Raw genomic sequence first — 17,839 nt, 5'->3', positions numbered from 1 at the left:
CCGTGCATGGGTTGAGGGAGAAGTATGGGGGGAGGGGGATGCCGGAAACTTTGCTCTAGACACTAAACATGGGTTTCACCACTTCAAGCCTCCAATAAGCAAATATGGTGGTATTTCACCGGTTGATGAAAGTCATCTACCACCTATTTGTTCCAACTATCAACCACCAGCTGGTAAAGGCAAATTTTTGCACATTTATTCTACAGTTGTCTTTCCTCAATTTCAATTCATGTCCCCTCAGGTCATCTATGTCCCCTAATCTGAGCAAGAGGAAGAATCCCATCAGCATTAGATTGCTGAAACCATTCAAGGTCTTAAACACTTCAATTAGATCACCTCACAGGGGCCTAGTCTCCATACATTCTGTAATTTGCAGAACTTAAGCCTTTCTTGGTAACAGCAACCCTTTGTTCCATTTACCAATCTTGTTACCCTTCTCTGTACTCATTCCAGCAGCTCCACATCTGTCCTAAAATGAGGCCTCCAGACCTGTATGCAATACTCAAGGCCTGACCACTGCCTTTTACAAGGGAACAATCACCTTCTCCTTGCTAGCAAAATTCCTGAATATCATTGACAACACACCATGAGCTACTCTTGCAGCATGTCTGCACTGCTCAGAAAACTATATCTGACTGCACAATTACTCCCAGGTCCTTTTCATTCTCCACTACCCTGGATTTAGTACCACACAGTTGGTACATTTCTCTGGGGTTACTGCTATCCATATGCAGTACTTTACATTTGTCAATGTTAAACTTCAGTTGCCACCTCTCAGCCCATCTGCTCAACGTATCTAGATTCTGCTGCAGTAGTGTACTGTCATTAACAACCTCCAACCTTCATATCTTCTGCAAACTTGGACATTAACTCTGATATACCTTCATCAAGATCATTGATAAATACAGAAAACAACAAGGGGGCCCAACACCGAACCCTTGGTGATTTCACTAATAACATTAGTCCACGAAAAGCAGTGTCCATTGATTATCACTTTATGTCTTCTCCCACTCAACCATCACATTATCCATATCAGCAACTTGCCCTTAATGCCATACTGCTCCAATCTGTACAGCAGTCTTCCATGTGTAACAGTATCAAAAGCTTTTTTAAAATAGATATCAATTTGATATCATATACTATTTTAATAGTATATGATATCAAAATTATTTTTTACATCCAGTTCGTTTGTGACCACATCACAGTAAAAAAAAAAAAAAAGTATTCAATCAAATTTGTCAGATACTTCCCCTTAACAAATCCATGCTGTGTCTGAACTATAACTGCAGTCTTATCTAGATATTCTTGCAGTGATTCTTTAACCAGTGACTCAGTTATTTTTCCTAGAACAGAAGTTAAACAGGTGTGTAATTACTTGTGTCACCCTTTGATCCCCCCCCCGCCCCTTTGTGAATTGGGGACACATTTGCACATCTCCAGTCTGTGGGGACCTCCCCTGATTCCAAGGATGCTCTCATAGTTATGGTTAAGGGTTTGTTTACTACCTTTGCTGCCTCCTTTAATATAACTGGATAGATCCCATCCACTCCAGCTGCCTTTCTTATGTTTAACTTCAACAATTTTTCCTCCACTTTGCTCTTTAGTTATTACAAAATGATTAAGCTCCTTGTTAGAGTTTAATAAGCTTCTGTCCTTCACTTCCCTACAGAATTCTTCATGTGAATGTAGATGCAAAATACTCATTCAGTTTGTCAGCTATCTGAGCAGAATCATCAACAGTTGAACCATTGATATCAAATCCAAGGAGACTTTCATAGTTATGGCTAAGGGCTTGCTTACTTCCTTTGCTGCCCCTTTTAATATAACTGGATAGATCCCATCCACCCCATGTCCTTTCTTATGTTCAACTTTAAAATTTCTCCTCCACTTTGCTCTCAGTTATTACTAAATAATTTAGCTCCCTGCTAGAGTTTGATAAGCTTCTTATATGATCTACAACCATTTTAATTTAATTCAATGTTTTTTTTATTTTGTTCAATTACATGCTCCAAGTCTGCCACCAAATACATTACAAGCAGCCTTTGCTCCTTGTTTTGAAAATGCTGCTAATTGATCATGTCTTTTCCAATACAGTACATTTTTTTCAGTAGTTTTCAATTGCTTTTGAGCTTCCTTTCTCCCACACTAATCAAAGTTTTATGCAATGTCTTTCATTGTTAATGTTTTCAGAAATTCTAGAACTTGAATTTCTGAATTCACATCATCAGAAAGTGACTCACCACAATAATAGGCTTTGAAGGCTCGAATAACACCCTGATCCATGGGCTGAATTAGTGCAGTTGTTTTCCATGGTAGAAACAGGACTCTGATCTTGCCATCTTTTGATTTCAGGACATCAGCCAAAGGATGAGCTGGGCAGTGATCGAAAAGTAAAAGAGCCTTTTCTTCAAGTTTTTTTGAAAGCAAATGGCATCTCACCAATAGTATAAACTCACTTTCAAATCATGAAGCAAAAATATCACTCATCATCCAAGCATTGGAACTATTTTTATAAACCACAGGTAGAGATTTAATGTTGACATGCTTAAAACACTGGGAATTTCAACATTTACCAATGCACATTGGCTTTAGCTTGTGATTTCCACTGTTTTTTACACACAGTAATTCTCTTTGTTAGTTTTCATTCCCTCTTAGTTAGGTGCCTTTTTAATATCCATTGACTTGTTGGGGAAAAGTTTATAGTATGGTGCAGTTTTGTCACAGTTTTTTATATAATAATAAAGAAGGGACTAGAAGGGAAGTTATCACAATTAAAATTGAAAAAGGCACCACAAGCTGATGTAATCAATCCAGTTATAATTGCAGGAAGCGGCAAAAGATGTAAGCAAACCATTAAAATGAGAGCAGCTTTGGAGTCAGGTGAAGTCCCTATAGATCGGAGATGTGCAAACAAAACTCATTTTCATAAAAGTAACTCATGGGGTGAAATGAGCAAATAAAAACTGATCAATTTGACATCTGTGTCAGGGAAGGTTTTGCGATCCTTATTTAAAAATACAATACAAGGTCATCTGCAGAGGTATGGAATTATAAGGGAATCACAGCATAGCAGATCATGTGTGATCAATCTGATTAGCTACTATGAGGTAGTCACTAAAGAAGTGGGAGGAATGATAATTTTGACACTGTATACTTAGATTTTAGTAAGGCCTTTGATACTGTACTACATATATCAGTTATATAAATTGCAGCAATGTGGCATTGGAGACAAATCACTACTATGCATAAAGGGATGATTAGGTGGTAGGAGACAAAGAGTGGTTATAAACGGCCACTGCTCTTCATGAACCAGTATGATAATTGGACTCCCACAGGGTTTGATTTTTGGCCCCTTACTGTTTCTAATATTCATTAGTGATATTGATGCAGGTCAAGTCTGATTATGATACAATGGTGAGCAGGCTAGTTAATGGTAGTAATGAAGGTATGTTTTTTCAACAAGGCTTAAATTATTTGGATGAGCTGATAAATGGCAGCTGAGGTTTAACATTGATAAATATAAGGTCATGCATCTGGGGAGCAGTAATTCTAGAGTAATATACCACTTGGGTACCACCAAAGTGTAGATTGTGAATAATGAAAAGGACTTCTGACTTGGGAGTAACTATGTGATCTGATATGAATTTTTCTCAACAGTATAGATGGTCTAGGTAGCTCATAGGGTCCTGCAGTAATATATAGGAATTTTGCCAGTCAGGATAAAGATTTGGTTATTTCATTATATAAAGCAGTAGCTAGGCTATGTCTTGAATATTGCATACAGCTTGAAAACTCTGCCATAGAAAAGATATGAACCTGTTGAAGAGGGTACAGAGAAGAGCACTGAGTTGCTTAAGGGCACAAAGGGTTATTTTTATCAAGAGAAACTTGTTTTGTAAGTTACTATTTGGAAACCTGGCACCTGATCGAGCTGTCTAAGGCTTTGAAAAGACTGGAAATGTGCAAATGTATCCCCAATTCACAAAGGGTGATACGAGTAATTACAGACCAGTTAGTTTAACTTCTGTTCCATGGAAAATAATGGAGTCTGGTTAAACAAGCACTGCAGTATCATCTAGACAAGATGGCAGTTATAGTACAGACGCATCATGGGTTTGTTAATAGGAAGTCTTGTCTGACCAATTTGATTGGTGTTACCAGGTGCTCACAAACAAACTGGATGCAAAAAATAATTTTGATATCATATATAGTACTTGGATTTCAGGAAAGCATTTGATATTGTTGCACACGAAAGACTGCTGTACAAATTGGAGCAGTATAGCATTAAGGACAAGTTGCTGATATGGATAAAGGGATGGTTGAGTGGAAGAAGACAGACAGTGGTAATCAGTGGACACAGCTCTTCATGGACTAATGTTATTAGTGGAGTCCCAAGGTTCGGTGTTTTGGGCCCATTGTTGTTTTCTGTATTTATCAATGATATTGATGAAGATATATCAGGTTTAATGTGCAAGTTTACAGATAATACGAAAATTGGCAATGACAGTACCCTACTGCAACAGGATCTAGAAAAGTTAGGCAGATGAGCTCAGAAGTGGCAAATGAAGTTCATTGACAAATGTAAAGTATGCCATATGGTTATAGAAACCCCATACCAACTGTGTGGTACTACACTCAGAGTAGTGGAGAATGAAAAAGTCTTGGGGATAATTGTGCAGTCAGATGTGAAGTTCTCTGAGTAGCGCAGACAGGCTGCCAGGACAGCTTGTGAGGTCTTATGATATACAGGAATTTTGCTAGCAGGTATAAGGAGGTGATTACCCCTTTGTATAAAGCAATGGTCAGGCCACACCTTGAGTACTGAATACAGGTCCGGAGGTCTCATTTTAGGAAGAATGTAGAGCTGCTGGAATGAGTACAGAGAAGGGCAACAAGATTGTTGAGGGGAAAAACGAGGTGCTCTTACCAAGAAAGGCTTCAGTTCTGCAAATTGCAGCATCTGGAGACTAGGCACCTGCAAGGTGATCAGATTGAGATGTTTAAAGATTTGAATGGTTTGAGCAAACTTAATGCTGATGGGATTCTTCCTCTTGCCCAGATTACACACTTGGTGGGGACATAAATTCAAACTGAGGAAAGACAGTTGTAGAATAGATGTGTGGAAATTTTTCTTTAGTCAGCAGGTGGTTGATTGCTGGAACAAACTTCCATCTGTTGTTGTGGAAGTTGATAGCTTAAATAAATTCAAGGAAGAACTGGACAAACTTTTGTTTGTCCAGTTCTTCCTTGATACTACTTCTGCTAATGTTAATTTAAGACCTGGTCATCACCCACAGACCAGATGACAGCATTGGGTTGACAGTACAGGAACCACTTGCAGGGAGTTCTAAGTTGGGTGATGAGTAGAGAAGTAACAGTTGTTAAAGACAAAAGTCAGGAAAGGAGATTAGGAATATTGTTGCATTCCAAAGAGCAGGACTAAAATATTTAACTGAAATATTTACAAACTATACAAATATTTAAAATATTTACAAAATACTAAACTATGGTATTTACAAATATACAAAAAACATTACAATGGAACCTCAAATATTAGACAGTGAAGCACATGCACGAGGTTGGTGAACGTTATGGAGGTAGTTGTCAATAATTAATTGCATTTGTAGTGATGTAATTGCCTCACCCTCTTCTCCCATTGGCTCGAATAAATATCACTACGAGGAAAATTTTTTAATGTATAGACAGAGATATGTAAGGGAACATAAATTTAAATTGAGAGTATATAATTGTAGACTAGATGTCTGAAAGTTTTCTATTAGTCAAAGAGTGACTGTTGGGATAAACTTCCACCTACTCTTGTGGTAGTTGGAAGTTTATTTAAATTTAAGGAGAATTGGATAAATAATTGAAAGAAATAGGGAAATGGAAGTGAGGCAAGGTGACATTGGTTACTTTATTTTTTTGATGGTGTTCCATAAGCACCCTTGCATCAATTTTCTACTACTGGTACTAAATCCTGTCTTACTATTCATAAATAAAGTCAGCCAGCCATCCAGTAACGCTCAAATTGCCATCTTTTGAAATACAAGTGCAATGTCAACAAGTACAATTCAGTTTAACAAAAAAAAAAAAAAAAGCTGGCAAATTTGTAGATTCCGCTGCAACCCATGTCAATGCCTAATGGGCTCTTCTTTTCAAATATCATCACTAGGGCCAAAATCTGTTTCTTATCGATCGAGTGGCAACTTCATTAGGTATACTTACCCTTTTCATGAAATTAAGTGCTCCTTTTAGTAACAGTATCAGGTGTTCTTATCATGTGATATGAAGTAGGAATGCGGTATGTGTATAATTCAGTGTGAGAATGGGCAAGACAAAAGATTTAAGTGATTCTGAAGGTGGCATGTTAGTTGGCACCAAACGCCCTAGTTTGAGTACCTTGGGAATTGCAACCAGGCTGGAGTTTTCACATTTGACTGAGTTTTGGGTACATTATGTTTGGTCCAATAATCAAATAATATCCAGCCATTGGAAACTGACAAAACATTTTTGTTTGTTATTTGGTTTTTAGGAGCATTAGCAACTAAGGCCATATTACTCCGGGGTTATGCGGTGGTCATTCCCTGACCTTTCCGCATCCTCCGTATTTGGTGGTCATGGGCTCGAACCCCGGTCTAATCAAGAAGCGTGTGCTATGCACTGCTGCTCCTGCCCACCTGGCTATGGAAGCGCCATCCTACAAAACTTGTGCAGGCTAACAAGAAGAATACAGTCAGTCAAATAACTCAGTATAACACTGATAACTAAAGCATTTGAAAATGCACAACTTGCCATTCCTTGTCACAGACAGGATATTACAGCTGACAACCTAACTGGATTCCTGTCAGCACAAAATAGCAGATATGGTTACAGTGGACTCAGAAACATTAACACTGAATAGTGGAGGATTGGAAAAACATTATTTCATGCTTTTGGAGGACCAAAATGTGAAAAACCATGAATTGACAGATAAATTCTTCCAGGTGTCAACATGCAGGCTGGTGGTGATGGTGTGTTTTTGTGCCACAAATTAGGTCCCTCGACAATAGAGTAGCAATGTATATAGATGCCACAAGTTATCTGGAAATTTTTTCTGACTCGGTACATCCCTTTGTGGCTGTGGTGTATTCAGTGAATAGGTTTCTTCCAACATAATAATGCACCATGTCACAAGGTCAGAATTGTACAGTACTGATTTAAAAGAACATGTGAGTGAATTCAGCTTACTGCAGTGGCCTCCCCACTCACCTGATTTCAGTCCAACTGAAAACCTGTGGGATGAAGTGGAATGAACTCTCAGGAGTGGAGATCTGTAACCATTTAATTTGCAAAAACTGTGGGAAGCAATTCAGTCAACATGAATTAGAATCTGTGTAGCATGCTTTTAACACCTTGTTGAGTCTATGCTATGACGAATCCAGGCTGTTCTAATGGCTAAAGGGAGACCTACATGCTAAATACAGTGGCCACTCAGTGTAAAGTTTGAAATGGCCTGTTCTGATAAAAACTACTGAAATTTATGTGAGAAACGCAATTATTTACATGGATATGACCCTGTCTAAGAGATATAATCAATGAGCATCTAATAAATGATCATCTCAGAGATATAAAGTTTATGTAATGCAAATTGTGCTAACTTATATGTGAATAATATGGTTTGTGGTTAGTTTGAATGAAATTCCAATCACCGTAGCATGAGTTTGACTGGCTCAGGAAACAAGCTGATTCAGAAAGTTTCCTGTGGTCATCTATATTTACATATGCTGAAATAACAGCTCCCATAGGCATATGGGCCTTGTGGAGTAATTTTCAGATTATTGGGAATTTTTGTTTTGTTTATTTGTTTTTTTATGTAAAATTTACCAAATGTAACAGAATTTTTAGAATTTTGGATTTATTTGGTTTTATTGTAATTATTTACAGAATAGGAAATTATGCTGTATATTAAGCAATGTATATGTTTGCTTCCCTTCCTTGCATCATTTTGCTAATACTAATATTTATAGAAAGCTAATTGCTTATGTGGCTTAAATTACTTACTACTAGGAAAATGGTCCAACAATAGTTGGGGACCAGTATTCAGATCCTGAGCTGATGGCGTTTTTAGGAGCTCGAAAAATGACTCAAGTGGGCAACAGTTTGTAAGTATTGGTAATTTGAAGATGCTTTTTTAACCTTCACTCACTTGCACTCTCAGTTGTAACAAGGGCACTTGCATGGTGTGTATTTAATCCCCCCCCCTCCAATTTTCTTTTAACTATAAAAATTAATTTTGAGCTTTTTAACTGAATTTGTAAATGTTAATCTATTTAATATGATATGCTAAATCCAACTGAAAAGTATCAAATGAAAATATATGCAAGAAACTAATAATAATAGTTTTAAGAATTTTCAAGGTCACTGCCCCCTCCCACTCCAAATTGAAATTCTGACACTCACATGGGATCTGGCAGATGCAACATGAGTCTATATTTTTGTTAGCTGTTCACAAAATCAAAGAATTACAGCAATATTAGACACCTGTTGCTGATATTGCTCTAAATGCCAAACAAAAATTTAATTTCTCATAATTCACAGTACGGTGCAACCTCGATATAAGGCGAGTGTCAGGCAGCAACTTTAATACCCGCATTATAAGTGCAGTGTGTTCTAGCTGAAAAAATGTTACCATTTTTTCCTCAGTTTTTTTAACATAAATACACCTTACTTAGTAAATAAATTACTTTATTTACTTATGTATGAGCATAGACTAAAAGATATAAAATATTAAAGGTTATACTATTTCCTTGCATTCTACTAATACATAATGTTTTTTTTTTTGTAATTTGAGTTACATTTTACCCATCCATCATGAAATAGTCATAATTTAGTTTGCTGGAACTGATTACAGCAATTTTTCGCCATCACTTCATTAATGTTTTCAAGCAGTGTTAATTTCTCGTGCTTTTTCCTTACATCAGTCATCAATATTATCTTCTGAGTCACTCCGTATGTCACGTTCTGTTTGTTGATTGTCTTCTCACTGTTCACAGAAGCTGCAATTTCTTCCTCGCTCAGGTAATACGCAACTTGAGCTTCCGCATCCATCTCAATCCAAGTACCCAGGTCATGCTTCAGAACTTCCACCAAGTATGTTACAAGCAGCCTTTACTTCTTGTTCTGAAAATGCTGCTAATTCAAGGTTATTATTAGTGATCTCCTCTTTTTCAGTTGTATTTGAGTTTACTATCTCCTATGCTAATCCAATATTGTATGCAATGTCTTTCAGTGTTAATGTTTTCAGAAATTCCAGAACTTGAATTTCTGAGTTCATGACACCAGCCAAGTAGTTCACCACAACTGTAGGTTTTGAAGGCTCAAATAATGTCCTGATCCATGGACTGAATTAGTGCAGTTGTGTTCCTTGGCAGAAATGCAACTCTGATCTTCCCATCTTTTAATTTTGTTACATCAACTGAAGGATGAGCTGGGCAGTGATCCAGCAGTGAAAGAGCTTTTTCTTCAAGTTTTTTGAAAAGCAAGTTATGTCTCACTGTTGGTATGAATTCACTTTCAAATTATGAAGCAAAAATATCAAAATATCACTTATTATCCAAGCATTGGAGCTATTTTTATAAATCACAGGTAGAGATTTCATGTTCCTTAAAACACCTGGAATTTAGACTTTACCAATGCATATTGGCTTTAGCTTGTGATTTCCAACCTTGTTTGTGCAGAGTAACACAATTTTCATGCCCACTTTGTTGGTTGCCTCTTTAATATCTAGTGACTTGTCCAGCAGAAGTTTATAGTATAGTGCTGTTTTGTCACAGTTGTACAACTGTTCATCTGTGACTTCACCACCTTGAATCACATTATGCAGAAATTCAGGAAATGCCTATGCTGCTGAATGAATCACCAAATGCAGGTTTGCCTATAAGACTAACCTGGGATATCCCATGATGGGACTTCTGTCTCCACAGCCACCCTTCAGAAGCTTTAAATGTATTATCTTCTCCACCAAGTTGCTTATGAAATTTAAGTACCTGTGCTTTCAAAATAACTCAAAAAAATAAACTTTCAAAAAATTTATCAGTACTCATCCACTATTGTTCTGTAGAAACCACTTGTATAAGCCTTAGTCCCCACAAAGTCTTGATTTCTTTCTTTGGAGGCCTGCTTCATCTTCTATGGAGTCCATAAATAGCACAATTTTTCTTCCTCTTTTGTCTAACCACAGTTAATTCTTTCTGGAATTGAACACTTGTGAAATATACTGCATTTTGTTTTGCCACTGTTACCTTTTTCGTTAATCTTTAACTGTATAATATTTTATTTTGGTGGCCATTACTTCAGTCCTACTGATTTACTAATTTGTATTTATTTCTGATTCTCTAGAAGTTACCGTGTTTTCAGAAAACTAAATCAAAACCAAACTATCCGGCTTATCATAGTGCTGAATTGAAGTCACGTGATTTCTCCATAAATCACTTATCAATTCATATATATTTATGTCTTGTTTTAGCTCAGCACTTTTTGCTATCCTAAGTGTAATTTCCAGTCAAAGAAAGGATGCACGACATCCTTTCTTCGACTAGAATATGACCTGTTTACAAAAATCTACTCTGTGACTAATGTAACACACTTTGCAAACAGTACTTATATTCCCCTCCAGAGGTAGCTGTTTGTAATTAGCATTCCACTGATACGTTCTTTTATTGCATCTCTAGCAAGGGGAGAAACTGGAATGTCTACAGTAATTAGTCTCTGATATTTACGAAACTTACTCTGCAACTGATTATATTGAAGCGAATGTACAACCAATTTTCAACTAATTTCCACTGATCTTATCTAATCATATGAGTTGTGTAGCTTTGTGTATAATTGTACTTTACTAAAAATGACAATAAAAAATGGTTTTATTTACTAGCCATTGCATGGCATCCCCCTTGAAATAATCCCTTTTCAAGGTAATAGGCTGAGAAATTGCAGTTGAAGTTTAGCATTGAAAATGCAAGGTACTTCATATGTGTAGCAGTAATGTAGCAAATGTGTGGAAAATAAAAAAGACCTGGAGGGGTATTCGTGCAGTCAGCTGTGGAGTTCTCTGAGCAATGCAGACTGGCTGCTGGACAGTTCATAGAATTTTGTCTATGATATATAGGAACTTTGCTATCAAGGATTTTGGTTTTTTTTTTTAGGAGCATTAGCAACTAAGGCCATATTGTTCCGGGAATATGCGGTGGTCACTCCCTGACCTTTCCGCATCCTCCGTATTTGGTGGTGACAGGCTTGAACCCCGGTCTAATCAAGAAGCCTGTGCTACGCACTGCTGCTCCTTCCCACCTGGCTACGGAGGCGCCACTATCAAGGATAAGGAGGTGATCATATCATTGTATAAGGCAATGGTTAGGCTGCATCTTGAATACTGATTGCAGGTGTGGAGGCTTGATTTTAGAAAGGATGTAGAGCTGCTGGAACAGGTGCAGAGAAGAGCAATGAGATTGGTGAATGGAATGAAAGGGTGGTCTTACCAAGGCAGGCTTCAGTTCTGCAAATTGCATCTTGAGACTAGGCATCTGTGAGGCAATCTGATTGAAGTTTTTAATGCTGTGAATGGATTGAGCAAGCTCAGTTCTGATGTCATTCTTCCTCTTGCTCAGACTACACAGATGAGAGGACAAATTCAAATTGAGGAAGGATGGTTGCAGGATAGATATGAGAAGGTTTACCTTCAGTCAGTGGGTAGTTGACTGTTGGAACAAACTTCCTTCTGATGTTGTGGAAGTGGACAGTTTGAATAAATTAAAGACCTAGATGAATTATTGGAAGGGGGGAGACAAGTGATGGGAGGTTTGCTGATGCTTTATAAGTTTGCTTCCTTGCACCACATGCCACTAATAATAATAATACACTTTATCCAGTGAGTCAATCATGGCTGTATTTCTGGTAAACAACTGATCAATGTATATATATTAAAGAAAGCACAATATACACAATATTTGAAAAAGACATTTGAAAAAGACATAGGAAATTTATTGGCATGTATCTCTCCCCCCCCCAATTTAACCCTTTCAGTGGTGATTTCTGGTCTGTGGGTGTGCCTCTCACAGTAGGGTGACCATACGTCCGGGTTTCCTCGGAAAGGTGTCCTCGCGGGTTTTTTTAAGGTGTCCTCGCGGGTTTTTAAAATTTGTCCTAGTTTTTCTATTTACAACTCGAGATTTACATTCACTTTAAATTTTTACACCCTCTGTATTCATTTAAGCATCACTTATAAGAATGTGAGTGATACCCAAACAAATTATGGTACATACAGTACAGGTACTTTTCTGTTATATCCACCGTGACTGCTGCGCTATCATCGGGTTTTCATTAAATATCACAGACCACACGTGCTGTCATATCTACGTCAATGGAGAGCGTTATAGCTTATGTGGCCGCCAATAGATAGCGCAGAAGTTACGGTGGCTATAACAGAAAAGTGCCACAGTACGCACTATCGCAGCAAAAACATCGATAATATCAAAGTATCATTTTATGTTTTTGTCAGAAAGTAGTTGCTACTGGTTTTTCAAAAGAAAGCAATGTATGGTATGCAGTATTGCTGCAAAAACATGGGAAAAAGGAAGTGCATAGTAACTAATGAAATTCTTCAAGAACATCCTTCATTCAAGAAAGGTAAAACTAAACATGATGTAATCTGTATCATTTTCAATAGTGTTATTTCTGTTGCAAATAAAGGAAAACTTGATTTGAAAGAACATCTGAACACTGAAAAACATAAGCGTAACACCAGATGTGCATTGGCTTCATCAAATGTTTTGGAAAAATTTATTGTACCTAACAAGGATGTTAAACTCATCAGAGCTTCTGAAGGCGTGGCAGCATATCATACAGTAATGTATCACCAATCATACCGCTCGCTGGATTGTTGGATTCCGCTAATGAAAAGAATGTTTCCTGATTCACATATTTGTTAAAAAATGTTGTATAGCAGGACTAAGGCTGAGGCAATTATAAATAATATTTTTGGACCACATACAATTGATCTTGTAATGATTTAAAGAACATACCATATATAAGCATTTCAACAGGTGCTAGCAATCATGGTTCATTGAAAATATTCCCAATTTTAATTCAGTACTTTGACTATCAAAACGGTGGAACTAAATGTAAATTATTAGATATAATTAATCAACCCAATGAGCTTGTTTGTTATTGTTTGTTATTTGGTTTTTAGGAGCATTAGCAACTAAGGCCATATTGCTCTGGGATATTGCGGTGGTCATTCCCTTGACCTTTCCGCATCCTCCGTATTTGGTGGTGATGGGCTCGAACCCCGGTCTAATCAAGAAGCATGTGCTATGCACTGCTGCTCCTTCCCACCTGGCTACGGAGGCGCCTACCCAATGAGCAATCACACACAATCGCAAATATGATATGTGATGTTTTAACCAAAAAGAATAACTATAATACTAACTTCAGTGGTGTCAAAAGAGCTGGAAGAAATAATGTGTATTTTAAACTAAAAGAAAAACTTAATGATAAATTAATTGGAATTGGTTGTCCAGCACACGTTTTAAATAATATTGTGCATTATAGTTTTGATGGGCTACCAGTCAATATAGAAATGCTGTTTAGGGTAATCTACAATCATTTCTCTTTTATACTGTGGGAGTTGAATCACTAAAGGACTTTTCAATTTTGTAGAGACGGAGTATGAGATACCTTTATACTATACCAAAACGCGATGGTTATCTCTCTTTCCAGCCATAAATTGCATTTTAGAACTTTATGAAGGGTTTAAATCCTATTTTCTGTAGCTGGAAGATTCACCAGCAATATTGCAAACATTTTTTGAAGATGATATGAATGAGGCATACCTTTCATTCGCTCATTCATTCATGTCAGTCTTTCAAGAAAATATAAAACGTATTGAAAGAGACTGTATTTCAATAATTGAAGTGCGGAAAATCCTTAAGACTGATTTTCATTTGCTCAAGGAGAGGAAAACCAATAAATTTCTTCCGTTAAAAGTGTGCTCAATACTAAAAATTGCAACAGAAAAGGGTAAGGAAAATGAAGTCACACAGTTTAGAGTTCAAATCGAGAATTTGTATGGCCGTACTGTAAAATATATTGAATCATGGTTAAAACCATTAGATGAGTTTCAAATCTTAGAATGGATCGATTTGGCAGAAATTCCTTCTTGGGACAATGTTCATTCCTGCTTAGATATCTTTGTGAGAAGGGAGTCACAGTCGATGATATAAAACTGTTTGATCAATGGCATAATTTAAAGTTATTCTTGGAAACACAACAAGAAAATGAGAAATGGAATACATTAACTGCAAATGAAAAATGGGTGATGTTTTTTAAACAATGTAAAACTTCTGAATTAACTTCAGAGTTACTAAAAATTGTACAATTCATCTTTTGTGTATTTGGCCACAATGCAAATATTGAATGTGTATTTTCATTGATAAATAGTCAGTGGACAAAGGAAAGAAACCAATTAAAAATTGAAGCTGTTAAAGGAATATTATTTACTATATATATAATATGCAAATGACATGTGAAGAATTTTACAACCACATAATTAAGGAACCAAAAGTTTTAGTAGAAATTTTATCTTCAAGTAAATATTAATTTCAATGAATTATTAAATGTTTTTTTAAAAGAATCCCTATTTAATTTTTGTGTCAACAAGATGTATTTTATTTTGCCACTATTTTCTGTTTTTTATCTTTTGCAATAAAAAAAAATTATAGTCCTATTTTGTATTTTTCCTAAAATTAATTTCTTCCTCTGCTATCCAAGTTTTCATAAAAAAAAAAAAAAAAAAAATCCTGGCAACCCAAAGGTCGCGGGTTCGAATCCCGTCTCAGGCTTGGATCAAAGTACTGCAAAAACCTTGGGAGATGCATTATGGCCACAGAAGCCAATGCACCAACAACTACAAAAAAAAAAAAAAAAAAAGGAAAATGAAATTAAAATTTAAATATTGGAATATAGCCACTTGGAATGTGAGAAGTTGTTGTCGTTTGTTATTTGGTTTTTAGGAGCATTAGCAACTAAGGCCATATTGCTCCGGGGATATGCGGTGGTCATTCTCTGACCTTTTCGCATCCTCCGTATTTGGTGGTCACGAGCTCGAACCCCAGTCTAATCAAGAAGTGTGTGCTATGCACAGCTGCTCCTGCCCACCTGGCTACGGAGGCGCCCATGTGAGAAGTATACATCATAAATACCAGGAATTAGATTCTATTTTACATTAAAAAAAAAACATCAAAATAGGTGTAATAACAGAAACGAAGAAGAAACAGAAGGGTACAGATGACACTGAACATTATACATATATTTACAGTGGAATGAATAAAGAAGAACATGCAAAATCAGAAATCATGATATTTATCCATAAGTCACTTCAGAGTAATATTTCTTACTATAAATAGTGGAATGACAGAATCCTAGAAGTAAGGCTGAAAATAGGTAGAGGATATCTCATTACTGGCTGCTATGGCCTGAGGAAGGTAAAGAAGATGATAATGATCAATTTTATGTACAAAGGATCAAAGATAAGGTTAATCCTAATGACTATCTTCTTATAATTGGTGATATGAATGCCTGAGTGGATAATACACCATTATAGAGCTAACACAGGGACAAATGGAGAATCAATTTGTAATAAAAATAGGAATAGATTAAGAGACTGTTACTGGTAATTAATTAAAAATTATAAATACATTTTTTAAACATAAAGATATCACAAGTTTACATGGGAAGCTAGGAAACTCAGAAGTGTAATAGATTACACTGGTTTACACTGTATCTGAGTAAAAGTATGTGGCAGTTATTTATGCATGTTTACTGATTACTAAACCGAAGTCTGTTTGTTTCTATCATGTAAAGATTTTTCACAATTCATTAACAAAATATTACCTAGGTATTATACACAAATGGATACATAACTATAGTTTCTGCAATGGTTTACAAGTTTTATACCCCTATATTCGTGATCAGTATCAAATATTCGCCTCAAATACAACAGATTGTGCATGTTTAACCCGTAACTACACACATTGCAAGGTAGCCGGCCCGCCACCCCACTCATCAGGCCCATCTGTGATTCCCAGAATTTTATTTTCCGAGTGAAGTCTGGGAGACTCCTCTGTGTAGTTACGGGTTAAACCTGCCTGAGCATGCACTTGTAGAACCCATTCTTACGAATATTATAAATAATGATTTCCATATCGTTTTGGAAAATGTTATGCTTAGTGCAGGTGGCCTTAAGAAAATTGCTTGTGCTCTCTCTCTGTATTCAGTTGATAAAGTGCGGATTAGCGAAGCAGCAGGGGGGGGCTGTCCGAAATGAGGCTACAATAGGAGAACCGGTTGGAAGTGGTGCTTGTTTACCGTAAATAGAGCAGAGGAGGGGGGAGTCATTTTATAATAGGCGAGACTAAAAGAGTAAGTGGTTTTGGATGGTCCGATGGAAAGTTCTAGAAACTTCTAAGCATCCGGATGCTCCGTCGAAAGTTCGGGAAATTTCTGGAAGCCGGGAAGTCCTCGCTACACAGGAAGGGGGCTCGGTCTACCTGTCGTGGGTCGAGACAAGGGGATGTGAATGAGCGAATGAGAATGTAGTCGAAAAAGGGGAAATGGCAATTGATTGGTGAAAAAAAAAGGGGGGTAGATGAACGAAAAGGTGATGCTGGAAAGGGAGAAACAGTTAGTTCGGAGAGTATTGCAGGAGAGGGACGTATAGAGAATTTTTTTGGGAGTGAAGGGGGTTTGCCAACGGAGTCTCGGGTAATGACAGTTAGTGGGAAGTAATAACAGAGAAAGTGAGGAGTAAGTTCTGGAAGGAGTGGGAGATCGAGATTCTAACAGATGGACAGAGAAGCAACCCCGGAGAAAGATCCCCATGCCCGGAAAGAACAGCCGGAGAGAACCGCATAAAGGAGTGCTACTAGTGGGCCAGCAGAAACCAAGCCCGGAAGGACGACGCTGAAAAGGGCCGGAACGAAAAAAAGCGAATAAGAAGAAGAAGAAAAGGAAAGGGAGCAAGTAAGTGAGCCTAGAAAATTTCTAACGAAATCTGTGTAGTAATACTTATAAAGAGAAAGTAATGAACAGAACAGTCAGAGGGAGTGGTCACTACTAGAATACTATATTGTTAAAGATAGAACCGGGGAACAATAGATGATAGCAAAATAGCAGAGAGAGAGTGAAAGACAGTTACTTATCTGTAATTAGAAGTGTCGGTAAACATAAGAGATGTATCAGGTGAGAAATTTGTTGCCAATAACTGTTTAACTGATGTTAATAGAATAAATTGTACTTGTGAGTTTATTCTCCAGAATATGTAATATGAGAAAGAAAGATTAATAGAATTATCCCAATTATGTCACGGATATTCATATATACATACATACATATATTACAATATAAGGTTGTATAGGTTAGTTTAATTGGTATCTCGCATATAAAAGAAATTGTTAGAGGTGATGATATATGTGAGGAAGAAAGATAAGAAGGTGGGTATTCTAATATGTAAAGTAATTGGGAATGAAAAAGGGGAAGCAGATACCTTGAGCATATTAATGTGTGTAAAAATTTTGTATAATACTGTGAATAAATCTTGTTCTGTTATTAAATTATGTTTTCATCTTTGAGAAGTCACTCCAGAGTTTCATAACTAGTAACAGAATTGTCTAGGCAGAAGGGAAGCTAACAAAAGGAAAACATACCTCAGTACTTGGATCTTCTGATTAAAAAAAAAAAAAAAGAGAAAAAAAAAAATGAAATTTATTTACTAAGCAGCAGATAGCTTGTGGACCTTGGAAGGGAGGTG

General features: G+C 36.8%; 1 protein-coding gene across 1 annotated transcript in view; it reads left to right on the top strand.

The window, feature by feature from the left end:
• Positions 1–17,839, top strand: part of LOC150088567 (GTP cyclohydrolase 1 feedback regulatory protein-like) — a 51,955-nt gene that overhangs the window by 9,574 nt on the left and 24,542 nt on the right. Inside the window, exon 2 of the mRNA XM_090370235.1 lies at positions 8,047–8,141. Coding sequence (XP_090226361.1) covers positions 8,047–8,141 — 95 coding nt within the window. The remainder of the gene's footprint in view (positions 1–8,046; positions 8,142–17,839) is intronic.

Source organism: Mastigoproctus giganteus, chromosome 3, assembly GCF_048544385.1.
Source record: "Mastigoproctus giganteus isolate SK-2022 chromosome 3, ASM4854438v1, whole genome shotgun sequence".
Classification (NCBI taxonomy): Eukaryota; Metazoa; Arthropoda; class Arachnida; order Uropygi; family Thelyphonidae; genus Mastigoproctus; species Mastigoproctus giganteus.
The sequence above is the reverse complement of the archived record's forward strand: the minus strand, read 5'-3'. Positions and strand labels throughout refer to the sequence as shown.